This window comes from Haliaeetus leucocephalus, unplaced genomic scaffold (assembly GCF_000737465.1).
Source record: "Haliaeetus leucocephalus isolate CR32 unplaced genomic scaffold, Haliaeetus_leucocephalus-4.0 Scaffold169, whole genome shotgun sequence".
NCBI lineage: Eukaryota > Metazoa > Chordata > Aves > Accipitriformes > Accipitridae > Haliaeetus > Haliaeetus leucocephalus.
Window position 1 is genome coordinate 1,537,192 of NW_010972605.1, and position 13,440 is coordinate 1,550,631.

General features: G+C 37.2%; 1 protein-coding gene across 1 annotated transcript in view; it reads right to left on the reverse strand.

The window, feature by feature from the left end:
* Positions 1-390: 390 nt before the first annotated feature.
* The window catches only part of ARL15 (ADP-ribosylation factor-like 15), a 199,510-nt gene continuing 186,460 nt past the window's right edge, over positions 391-13,440 (reverse strand). Inside the window, exon 6 of the mRNA XM_010563548.1 lies at positions 391-543. Coding sequence (XP_010561850.1) covers positions 391-543 — 153 coding nt within the window. The remainder of the gene's footprint in view (positions 544-13,440) is intronic.

The window sequence follows — 13,440 nt, forward strand, 5'->3', positions numbered from 1 at the left end:
AAGCTAATACAAGTTAGTCTCACAAATCCTTAAGACTTTAGTTATTTTTTAAAAACCAAGGTAGCAGATAGAATTCCTCCTTTGCAGATTATGTTATTTTTGTGCATGTAAAGTTTCCTATCAAGGATGATCGCAACACAAGAAAGCAACATGCAGTGTGCAGAAATAGTGGTAAACAAAGAGCAACTCCCTATTTCAGTAGTGTAGACAACTTTACTGGAAATAGTTGTGTACCTGATTCACAGAATATTTATTTTAACAAAAGGACATTCTGCACTAACTGTATAAACAACATATCAAAGTACAGTCTTGATACCACACCATAATTAAGCTGTGAGCAGAATGTGCAGGTACAGTGATGCCTGGAGAACCACTCTTCTCTCTTGCGTTTCACATTCTTGAAGGTTCGAAGTCTCTCTCTTCTAGCAAGTTTATTAGCAGGGAGAAACTGTCTTTTACTGCCTCCATATCATCCAAGGAGCAGGGTTTAAGAATCCAGCGCTTTCCACGTGCAAGTGGCTCAAGTTCAAAATATTTTTTTATCTAGTAAGAAAAAAAAAAGAGACCAATGTATTAATATTATAATGACAACTCTCTGTCTCTCATCTAAAAAAAAAACCAAACCAAACCAAACCATAAAAAAACCCCATGTAAAAAGATCAGGATACTCATTTTTAGAATCTTACCCACAGCTGTTCTTATAATACAGGTTATATGATGTGACCTGAAAGTGTTTTCTTTAGGGGTGAGTGACCTGCTTGGAAGCCACCATTCTACCCATACGTTTAACAGCATGGGAGGTCTGGGGAAGAATTATATGGACTCAAGGCAAAGAGCAAAGCACACGAAACAAGTGTTCAAAAACTTAGCCAAAACAGCAAAAGTAACTAAGAAATTTTAGGTTACATTTGTATTTTAATGTTAAAGCTGTATGTTTCATCATACTCCTATTGGTAAACACTTAAGATGCAGAATTTGTCAGCAGGCTACTCTAGCTACACAAATGAACTGTTGAAAATGTACAAATCCTAAACATTCCAGCCAAAAGTGTGCTATAGCAGAGGGTTTCTTAATGACCTTGAGAACACTAGAAAAATAAAAATTCTTCCAAAACCAGATAGTTTTTCTGGAATTAAACATAGGAGACTAGCAGACTAAAGTGATTGGGATAGTAATAAGTATTATACATGAGACATGATGGTTTTCTACAGTCACCTTAGTTCAAAATCCAGCACGTTCCAGCAGACTCCAGCTGCTTACCTATAATATCTAATAATAGTGATAAAGAAGGAAACCTTTTAATTAAATTAATTCAATTTTTACTTCTGCAGCAACTGTGCAGCAAGGAGGCATAAGAATATGATGTAATATAGAACTGAAAATTTTAAGGTGATTATAAGCCTTGACAAAATAACTGAGGAAGATGCAGTTTCTTGGAAAGACCAATCGCCACTGACACTAATTACACCAACTGTCAAGGCAGAAACACAGAGCCACAGAAAGACTGAGAAAGAAAAGATTTTCATTTAGTTGTACACTCCAATCACTTTTCAAAATAGCAAGTACAATATCAAAACATAATTTTGATGCCTCTTGAGAGAAGACAGCAGTCTGCAAGTTATTTTGGTCCACAGATTACTGTTTTCATCAAAATTTTAGTCTTTGATAGTATTTGATCCAAAAGTCTACTCCTGTTTAACTTGTCAAAATAGACATTTAGTTTTTACATCCAAAATTATATCTATCAGTACTTGCTATTGTCAACATGCCAACAGAAATATTTAGTGCTGACTTAGTTTGGACATTCTTGTTCCTTGTAATTATTGCCAAATATTCTTAATTTTCCTTTATCACAGACTGTACCACAAATATGCACAACAGGAACAGTTACTCGTATTGTGGTAGGCAGCAGACGCCCTAGACAGGCAACTGGAGCCCCACTGGGTAAGGCTCCATGTGCAGGGCGAATAAAAAACAGAAAGAAAAAAAAAAACCAAAAAAAAGGCTTCCAAAGCCCAAACAACCTGCAACATCTCTATGCAGCTCTTATAGTGTGTATACAACAGTTTTAACTAGTAATATATTCTAACAGAAGAAACCGATTGTAGTTGTATCAACTGACACAAATCAGAATTCAACCATGACAGTGTGGCAGGAAGGTTTTCTTATTTTTCAGAAAGGAATTTCAAGCAGAATGTTTAGTAACAAATATCAGAAAATAATGGTGATTTTGAGATGGGAACTTCTGCTTCCCCAGCTAAGATACAGGTGAAACCTTTTAAAATCTATTTCCAACAAAGCAGAATTGTATCAGTAACTACCCGCAAACGCTTGAAAAATAAGCGTGGTACTTGACATTCACTTCCCCTCAAAAAAATTTCAGAAAACGTACAAGCTGAAACAAATGGGACTTCAACAACCAGTATTTTAATATCAGCATACCTACTTTTTAGTATTGCTGTATCAGTGCCATATTAGTATCTGATGTGTTAGCATGGTCATATGTGATCAGAACCTAAATACTAATCTTTATAAGGGAGGTATTGCAATGTCTCCAGCAGCTGAAGTGACACCAAATTGAATTTACCCCCATTAATATATTGAATTAATGGCAACGATCACAGTACTGGAGAAGCAGGATAAGAAAGCTCTCTTGCTTATTTCAGCAACAGCTTCCTTGACTGCTAAATAGGGAAGGAAGTAAAAGCTGCACAGAAGCATAACAAAGCAAGGTGTCAGCGCAGCTAGCTGATAGAGTAGCCTGCTGGTGTTAAGCTGACAAATATGGCTGAGTAATTTGAGATGTTTCAGACCCACAACCCAGAGGATGTCCACCACACCCCCTCTGCTGGAAGACTACTGCCATCAGCCCCTTGAGCTCACGGAAGGCTGTCCGCAATCTTATTTACATAGCCTCTTGAATTAAGGCTATACCATATGAAGAAATTGTTAGGAAAAGGCCATTACATTGTAAGGAGAGTACTTCGGTTTAAAAGCAGTAAATAACTAGAAACACGTAAGGAAATGATGGCAGTAAGCAGACTAGCACTGAGTCTTGTGCATTTGTGGGCAAATATGATATTGCTTACTTACCAAGGTAGCCTCTAGCCAAGAAAAACAATGACTTTAAGCTATATTTCAGTGACTGCAGATGCCAAGATAGAATTTCTATTTTAGCAGTAAAACAGCATCAACTGATTTAGTGAAAAAAATTTTGCAGATAAATTATTTATTTGGATACCTGATGTTGATTAAAATTTATTTTTTCCTATTTCTAAGTGTGTTAGCAAAATTTAACAAAATCAGCAATGTGTTGTCATCATTTTCCACACCTAAGGAACAGTTCACAGTATCTGCATTCATAGGCCCTAGATGGATGCTGAAATTAAAGTGATAGTTAAGCAGTGGCTTTTGAAATGGGAAGTTTTGATAATGGCATGAAAGCACAACTGTTTATATTCACATAAGTAACAGCTATTTTGTTCATACCTACAGAGAAAAGAAGATTTGATAGATGACTTGTCTCTAATCCAAACACAGAAAAATAACACTAACTGGCTTACAAATAATAAATAAATAAACCAGAAGCAGCACAGAACTGATTTTCCACAACCCAAGGGACACTCTGTGGTATGTTACTGTATTTCCTCATTTAAACTTCACACCACAATGGAGTTTGCTAAAGCCTAAAGCTTTGCAAGTGGGCTCTACAACTTCGAAACTTCCAGAAAGAAGTTTGCAGACAGAAGTATTTTCCAATTTACTATAACTTCTCCCCCATTTAATTCAGAAGATGTCATTCAGTTCTAAAAACAAGTAAGTTTTTTTAAACTTAAGAAGGAACGGCTTTTTTACATGCCACAGATGAAACAACTACATGAAACTAGACTGACACAATCAGATGCCCAACACTGTTTATACAGTTTTTTCCACTAGAATGCTCTCAGCTCTCCATCCACTTTCATTTCTCTAGTTGCTTTCTGGCCTGATGACCATCATTCACACTCATTCCCTACCAGATTTCCTAAGAAGATGCACACTAATCACCAAAATATCCAAAGGAAGCTGAAAGTCTCCAAATACTCACTCACCTAGGTAGTTCTGGCATAATCAGATAATCAGCAGTAACTGTTTTACAGCTCTCTTCAATCGCAGTAGCACAAAAGAGGTGAGTTCCTAAAAGAAGCTCTTTTGTCTCTTGCATAAATGGTGAAAAGCTTTCTGTCTGTTCATGGATGCTGGAGCAAACTATAAAGACTCAAACGTGCCTCAGATGTCTGACACATTAGATGTGCATTTACATACTGGCTTTGGATCTTTAAGTGTTTACTTTGGGATTGCTACATTTTTAAGACACAACCTTAGAAGAAAATACAATCAATTAAATCCACATAATTTTAAGATTTCTTTACTATTTTACAGGATCTCACTGTATGTCTTGACTCCACATGGGGGCCCTGTCTTATAGAGAAGCTGACATTGTATTTATGCCACATTCTGAAGTCAATAAAATCTAACAATACACGCCTGCAATTATTCCCACTCTTCCCACACTCCACCTTCTAAGTCCTATTCTACTGGCACAATACACTAAGCATATGGTTATCAAATGTTGCTTAACCTACATGCTAGAAAAGTCAAGAGACAATAAAAGGATTGGTGCCCAGAACCTCACCTGGTGTAAATTAGCATAGCAGTGTGGAACTGATGCTACTAAATTGATACACATAAGCTGAGTAACCAGGCCCTGCTGAAAGCTTTTGTATGTTCTATTACTGAACCTCATCTAGCCAGTTCACAACACACATGAACGTAAGACGTAGAGGAAAACTTAAGATACTGTAATATATGAATACAGAGTCATTTCTATCTATTACTCAACATGAAAGAAAGTTGATTGAAAGTATTATTTTTAATTCAAATTCAAAATTTTAATACCAAATTTCACCAACACAAAAAGGCTTCCAACCCACTCTGATTAATCTGTTGTAAACAAATACAAAATTCAGGTAGTCACTTGCAATACCAGGCTGTATTTGGAGAATTTAATGGATAAAATATTTTTTCATCCATTGCTGTTTTACTGAACAATTTCATTGGGAAAAAAAAAATATGTAACAACACATGTACATTATATCTAATCAAATGCTGCACAGTCACATCAGTGTCCCCACTAGTCTAAATTGCAAAGACTTTTATAGGATTAATCAAGTATTACTGCAAAAGGGTGACTGGTGGAGGTATGAATTAAACTAAAACTACCTAATTTGCTGAATCCATGTATTAACCACACAAAATCGTTCATTCATCTATTTGTAATCTGCATGAACAAGACATGCAGTAATAATGGGAGACTGGCGTTCCCCATATTTACATGGTGAAAGTTTCATTGAGCTGTGATGCTGAGACTACCTTTTCAGACATCATAAAAATCTGCCTTTTGGAACAATTGTTTAGAAGATGCAGGAGAAAAAGGCAATTTTGATTGCCAAGTCCATGAACAACAGACAAGCTGCCTATAACAGTGACTAAAGCATGTGCAAATTCAGTATCTTTGGTGAAGAGAAAAAACCAAAAGTCCGTCACATAGCATTACGTTTTAAAAAGGGAAACTACATAAAATGAGTAACTTAAAAGAAAATCAACTGTGCAGCTAAAAAGGTAAAATGCTTGCAGGTGGCATAGAAAAAAATACCATAATTAGAGGCTCAGAGTATATTTATACTGCTACAGAAGACTTTAAAAGACACAAAAAAAGCTTTCAACAGTTGCAATAAGGAAAAGGATGGTATTAGAGGTAAAAGAAATTGTATCTAAAAAAGGAAAACAGAAAACAAAAGAAAGGAAACTCTGGCAAATTAAATAGAAACCACAAATGTTGACCTACTAACCATAGAGTGCAACCCATTGCTTATATCACCACTGCTGCTAAAAAGTATAATGAAGTCCACTCTAGTATACGTTAGCATGCTGGACTGCAAACTGCACAGCCTCTTGAGCTGCTACGCACGCTTTTCTGCTGGTCCTGTTCCGAGTATAGTGATTTATAAGAGTGGGTGGAATGGATCAGTAGCCACTTCATCTTAAATCAACTATCTCAATCCACTCTTGTACAGGAGTTAACACTTTCATGCTTTTCCCTAAAAATCTGCTAGAAGCCTCTTTATCTGACACCCCACTTGGCTAAAAAGGACCTCTTGTCTGACCAGAACAGCTGCTCTAACATGCAAAACTGTCAGCAGAAGCTTCGTAACGTTTATTCTTCCTACAGAGACACTTCATATCCTCCTGAAAAGATACTTCACGTGTGCCTGCTCATATGCTTCTTCTTAACAGTGATCTCATCCATGTCTAGAGGGATCCTTGTAATGCACCCATGTCTCATAAGCACTCCTCCTAAAACACCTATTCCTCGTATTTATTGACTCCATATGGAACACCCCTTACACAGCAGGGAAGGGAATGAAAGCGTCTCAGCTGATGCGAAGGGGTGGTGATATGCTGTGGTCTGGAGCAACCTATGCACAGGGCTATTCCCAGGAATGCCAGTTGAGGTTAAACAACACTATCAGCCATAGAAATGGTCTTAAATTCTAGTTCTTTGAAGCTAGGTATTTCATTGACAGCTGACTTCTATGTGCTGCTGAATTCAAAGTCTCTACGTGCAATGTTAAAAACTTGCAATGAATCAACTAAGTACATATTATGATAATCAGAATTATGTAACTGAGCTGCTTTTTTCTGGTTTTTAAATTATGACCTGCTGAAGTAAAACCAAAAGAAAACCCAAGACGATGGTCTTCAGCATTTCTGTGTGACGGCAAGGTAAGCTATTTCTCTACACAAGATTTCAAAACCATCAGAGGCCTTTTTGTACAACTCCTCACAGGTAGTGGTGAATGATTTATGAATTAGTATTTCTAGTTTGTACAGCTTTCCAATCTTTTTCTTTTCTTTTCTTTTTTTTTTAAATTTTGCTTTTCACAAAAGATTACCTGAAAAGCATCCAACTGAACTTTCTACTTAGCTTTGCAACAGACCTGGCCAATATTTTTGGCCAGTAAGTCTTTATAAAGAGGAGTACAGTCACTTATATACATATTCCACAAAATAATTTACATGGTGCTTTGTAGAACAGATGCACTTTTCCATCATTGTTATCTCCAGTGGCCACAAGACGCTACACTTTTCGGATTGCAAGTGATTGCTGAAAGAAATGTATTTTAAAGAAGATACCTAACTGTTCTGAATGAAGAAATAGGATGCCTGGCAAATCAGCACAGACACGCTGTTCCAAACAGAGAGCACATAGTACTGGCAAATGCAAGTGTGAGACAAGAAAAAGGGGTGTGAGCTAGAGAGCTGGAAGATGAATACAGAGGGGAGCTTACTGTAAAATATAAAATATTGCATCATCTATCAGGATGAAGAGAGTGGGAATTTTTTTAAATGGATTAAGTGTTTTTTTATACAGATACATATGGTCATGTTATAATGGGTCTGGGCCTGGGACAAATAAGAGGGATGAGAGTGAGGACAGAAGACTGCTGAGGGTGCAGAAGTACTACTGAGATTTGCATATATGTGGATGGAAGCAAAGATAGACTTTTAGGAGCTACTAGCATCTATCAGCTCTTTTCATGCAAGTCTTTACCACACAACAACATACCACAGCATATTAGATTTCTTTGGTTACATTCTGTTAATTTGTTCAAAAGAAATAATAACAATCAGGTAGCTGCCAAAAACATACACCTATGCTTTGCCTTCCGTGTCTCATTCTCCCAGCATATTCTGTTTATATAAGCATGTGCTTTTCCTACAACTGGAAGACATAACATGAGAACAGCAGCAGCATATCTATACAGAGAAAACCAGACTTCCAGATGAAGATTCATGCAACCAGTGCTGGGCTGGACAAACAACACAAGAGCTCACAATATCAACCCCTGAGTGAGCAAAACAGCATCCCTTCTTGAGCGACAAGTAAAACAAGAACAGAAAAGGAGGCGTTGTACAAAAATGTGTGCAATGAAAGCACAGTAAAGTATTTTCTTTTAGCATCTACAGCTTTAATTCTTTAATTTATTCCAAAGAATTAATCAGAAGTTGAAATCGGACATCACATTTAATAGAAGACTACAACTACCCCTTTAAGTTACTGCTCCTATTACTTCCTCTCTTACCCACTGTGTTTTCTGAAGTACTTTGGGTTCCAACAGATACTGATAGCTACATACTTACAGTTCAAGTGTTAGAATATAAAATCCTAAAGAGTAATGGTGAAAATTAGCCCTTAAGTCAGCTATTTGGAGGACATCCAAAATTCACATTTTTTTCCCCATGTACTACAAAGACACAAAAATGTAAATTTACTGCATATAAGAACAATTTTCTATGTAAGTGTGTTCTCAGCATATCCAAATATATTCTTAAGATATAACAAAAATAACTGATTGAAGTCAAATTTAAACTTAGGATAATTTGTTTAAATTACTATCATTGCCCTAATCTGTTTAAAAAAAAAAAAAAAAAAGGAGCATATCCAAAGATAATTTAACAAGAAACTTTTTAATAAGTTTTACTATACCACCACTCATCTCCTCTACCTTCTCTCACTCACGTTTGTTCGTTACATCTTCAGGTGAATAACTCAAGGATACAAATAACTAGTAGAAACTCAACACTAAAGACTTTTAAATAGGTATCCTTCAGAGCCTTGCAGAGTTTTCATAGTATTTTTTTTTCCCAGTAGACTGCAGATATTCACTTCACTTCAGAATATAATACAACAGAGTACATGGATTTCAGCAGCAAAATATGCTAGATTTAACTAGAGACTGTGGTTTCAACTAGTAACAAAAACTAAGACACTGGTACACAAGTGCTGAGTTTTACACCCCACCCCACCCCCCCCCGAAAAAAAAAAGTTTACCTGTGATGTTGAATGTCAAAATAACTTTTAGATAATGAGAAGTCCAAAGATCAATCCTTATTATGACATCCCTTCTGCAAATGGCATGTTTTCTCTTCAGATAACAGTTAAACAGTATTTTCTGGAGAGGTGCATATGTGATGATTCATCTGCATTTGCCTGAACATGTATATACATCTAGCGCTTGAATAAATAACATCTGTACACCGTGCCCAAGTCTGCAAAGCACCAAAACACTGTATGGACATGTATTCTTATATCAATAGCAAAGAACAGGATTTCTAAGGGCTTTGTGGCTGGCTCCCCACATTTACACTGCTGAAACCATTCCAAGCCAACAGCCAGTATGAACACAAAAGAAAAGCCATTTATTCAGCAGTAGCTGCAGTTCTACAAGATGTGTGCTCTCATGCACAGAAGATCAGGCAGCGGTCATGCCTATTTCACTTGTTCCATACCAGGTACAGAGCAGAGTGTATAAACATAGGATGGTTTCAACCTCCCTTCAGGTCCTTTGCTGATGGGAGTACTATTAGTTATGCAAAGTCCACACAGATGGAATGCAAGCCCAGAACTAAATGCAATTAACCATTTATGCTTCGAAAGCAGAAACTGTGAAATAAATCCATCTTGGAAAAAGTTAACATGCAATACTTCTGAAGCAAAAAGTGCTCCCAGAGACCCTGCCACTGCCAGCTTCAGTTCCTGGCTGCCAGAACGCCACAGGCTCTGTGACCCCCCCCCAGTTCCTCCAGTGCCAGGGACTTCTGCAGGAGCTGCTTTTGAGATTTTCTCCTTGCCCTGCTGTTAGAAGAGGCAAATCTGTGCTTTAGGTTTGCTATGTCCAGGCCTCTGGAAGCACCAATGAATGCTTCCAAACTCAAAGGAGGCCACCGCTTATAACTAGTATTCCAGGCAGCTCCAGACTCATCTCCATTTCTTGATATTTAATAACTTTCCACCTAGAAATATGGCAGAATCCCTTCATGCTCTGTGAGTAGGACCTTGCTTGAGTAAGGCCCCTCACAGCTTCCAGATCCCTTCATAAAGCACAAGGATACCAAGAGGAGAATTACACAGCTAAAATCAGACACGGTTCTGTACACAGGGGCACAGAGAACCCCCATGTAAAAAACCAGTTTGCCACTACCTCTAAAATGCTAGGATATGCCTGAGCAATCATAGATATGGAAAAAAGGGAGCACTTAGTACACTGAGAGAGGATGCTTTAAGCCAGATAACTGAACTATTTCCAGTACTGGGAAGCAACATTAGTGAACTAATGCAGAGGTTTGCAGCAATGATGCTGGAAAAGCCCGGAATGACCAGAAGGATTTTGAGAAGATCGGTGAATACAATGAGATGCTGAAGAACTGTATGGTTCTTTTGACTCTTGAACTTCAAGGTAATAGGCTAGAATCTCTCTTTTTCCAAGCTCCAGCATTATTCCTTCCATTACCATAGGCTGCAGCAGGGAGTTCTACCTGAGAAGTCTTTTAGTGAAAAGGTCCCATGGGAAGGGACAAGCAAAAAAGTAATAAATATTCTTCACTTACCACATCAAGATACCACTTGGCCTACATTATCCTGACCCACACTTCAAGGAAAAAGATGAAATAATAGGCAGTAGATCAAGAGTTGCATATACATAAAAGAAGAAAGATCCACTGATATCTCAGGCAGGAAGGATATCAACCTTTACATAAAAAAAAGCCCATACTGAAAGCAACCACACTCTTCTCCAAAGAATGCCTGAATTCTAGGGCAGACAGACAGCATCTATAAAATTTATGGCCTCCTTGAAGGAGGGCTACTGATATTAATATTGAAGGTGCTTAAAACAAGATCTGTAATAAAGCTATTGTTACTTTGATTAAGTGAATTAAGGCTTGCCTTTGTACACCTACGACTGTAGAGTGCCTTTACAGTGTCACTGGAAAGCCAGATTATTTCTGAAGAAAAGCACCTGAAGGCAGGTAGATTATGTCCTGGTGATGCCCCAATTCTCATGATTGTATCAATGAAAAACAAAAGCAGGTATTTGTCAAGTGATTCCAGCAGAAAAGGAAACCCAGCTTCTGCAAGCTGACAGGCAGCTCCTTCCCTCTACCTCTTGAATATGACTCACAGTTTTACCAACACATCCTAGTGTTACACCTCAGGTAAGCTTCTCACTGGAAAGGAAATCATATACAGCAAATATATAGCTGACATTAATTTTTTAAGAGGATGAGAAGATTAATATCAGTTGACTAAAATATCTTAATGCAACAGATTTTTCTAAGCACACCCCACTCACAGAGTAACCTACCTATTCAAAATTGTAGTCTAATGAAGGTATAATCACATCTTTAAATTCTGGGGTTCTGGTCCTCAAGATAAGTCTTAATTCTGCACATTTGCAATTACTAATTGAGTTTTCTTTACGTTAGAAATCACCACAAGTTTACTGACGACTAGTGACAAGCTAAAAAGTAATTAGTGTGTATTACTAGCTTTTTGAGAACATAATTGAAATTTGCACCATTTTACCACTTCTTGGTAATGAACTATTAAATATGACTACAGCTAAAAAGACCTTAACTAAGTACTCCACACCAGGCCAGGAAAGGTTCTGTATATTGAAGTTAATGAGTTTAAGTCCCAAACTCACATATAAGAAACAGCCAATTATCCTGTCTGAAACACAGGCTTGTAAAACTCTCAGTTACTTGTAAAATGGTCTGCTACACACGAGTAAGATGTTGTTTAAATGACTTGTTTGACTAGATGCATTCACCATGAAATTGATTCTTTTAAAGCATTATTTTTAAACTTGATACAAGTTAACTGCGTAAACTGAAAATGGGAAAAAAATCTGGCATTATAAAGCGTAGGTTTCAGTATGAGTTTAGTATTTTATGAGGTCGAGGGTTACTTGAATGAGAAACTCATCAAAAACAAATAGTCATTTGTAGTGCAGTAACTGAAAGGTTTAATACAATTAAACTATTCTGCCATTTCTATGCCAGGATGTACAGTATAGGATCTAGTGTTAGTCCACCACAGCCTGTACAGCTCCAAAGTAGTACAAAGACAATAAAACAACAAATAGAACATCTTCCAGCCATAAGCACCAAAAATAAATCTGAGCTGCTATTTTTCTGTAGTCTGAAAGTAGCACTATATTGTGATTTACACCTGACACTTCCAGTTAGATTTAGTATTATTTTGTTTTGCCTTTTAGGGAGCGGGTGGCATGAAAAGGGGATAACTAGCAACAGGCTACTGAATACTCCTCAATCTCCAGCTCAGGGACTCAGTTTTCAACTTTACAGTTGTCCAGACTTCAAAGAAAAGGAAGAGACTATTGCAAGGAGGTCACGGAGTTGAACACATTAAAAAAACAAAGCTAAAAATACGTTCTTCAGTAATATTTTAGATCTGAATGTTTAGCATGGTCCTATAAATACACACAGATAGACGATGCCAGGGTTACTGAACAGACTAGAATTTGCAAAGTAATGTTTTGTGTTTGCTTCCATAACTGGAAATGGTTCTATTGGTTTATAACAAATCAGTGTGCTAATGGTACGTTGCTAATAATTCACAGATGCTTTAGTGACTTAAACCAAAAAAAGTCTACTTGGTAACAGCTAAAATTGGAATCTTACTAATGGAACACTTCCAATTATCCTCTCAAAAAAGAAATTACCTCATTACAAGATGAAGTACTAAGAATAGGGTTTTTTTAAAAGCAATACAACAAATAAAGTGTTCGATACATTGCTCCAGAAAAGCTGGAAAATACAGTATCCTGCCTCTGCAAAACTGTTTTGGAGAAGAATCAAATTCTCAGACCTTCAGTAAAGAAGTATTTGCACACTGTACAGCAGTTAACATCCAGTGAAGAGTGCCACCAGCCATGCTCTTTTATAAGCCCAGCTGTAGACAGATTAATAGGAAGGACAGTGTCATCATCATGTCAGTCAGACCACAGGCAGTGCAGCAGGAATTGGAGAGGGGAAGTAGAGAGAGGTGTGAAGAGATCAACCACATAAAATGGCTTTAGATGACTTACAAGCAATAAAACATCCTGCTTCTAAAGATGTCTAATCCATCACTGCAGAAATTACATCATATTAAATGAAAAAAATTGCAGCCCAGCTGGTAGTGTATCAGCTTGATGTTTGCCAACTAGAAAGCACAAATCTGCAAATGGACTTGACAATGCTTGAAGCAGAATATACTGAAAAGTGGACAGTGCTCAGAAAAATCAAGGTGAAACAGTGACATTTGTCTCAGGAAACAAAAATTGTTCATTTATCCCTGGGTAAGAGTTAAAATGTATTAACAGGATCTATCAGTAAAAATAAGGCATAAATGCAATCAACTGGGTTTAGATTAAAGACAAATGCAGAACAAACAAGTACAACTGGATTCTATAAAAAAAGTTCACTAGCTGATGGTCTGATTGGATCTTCAGCTATTCTTGGGGGAGGGAAGAGACCAGTTCTGCTTATTTT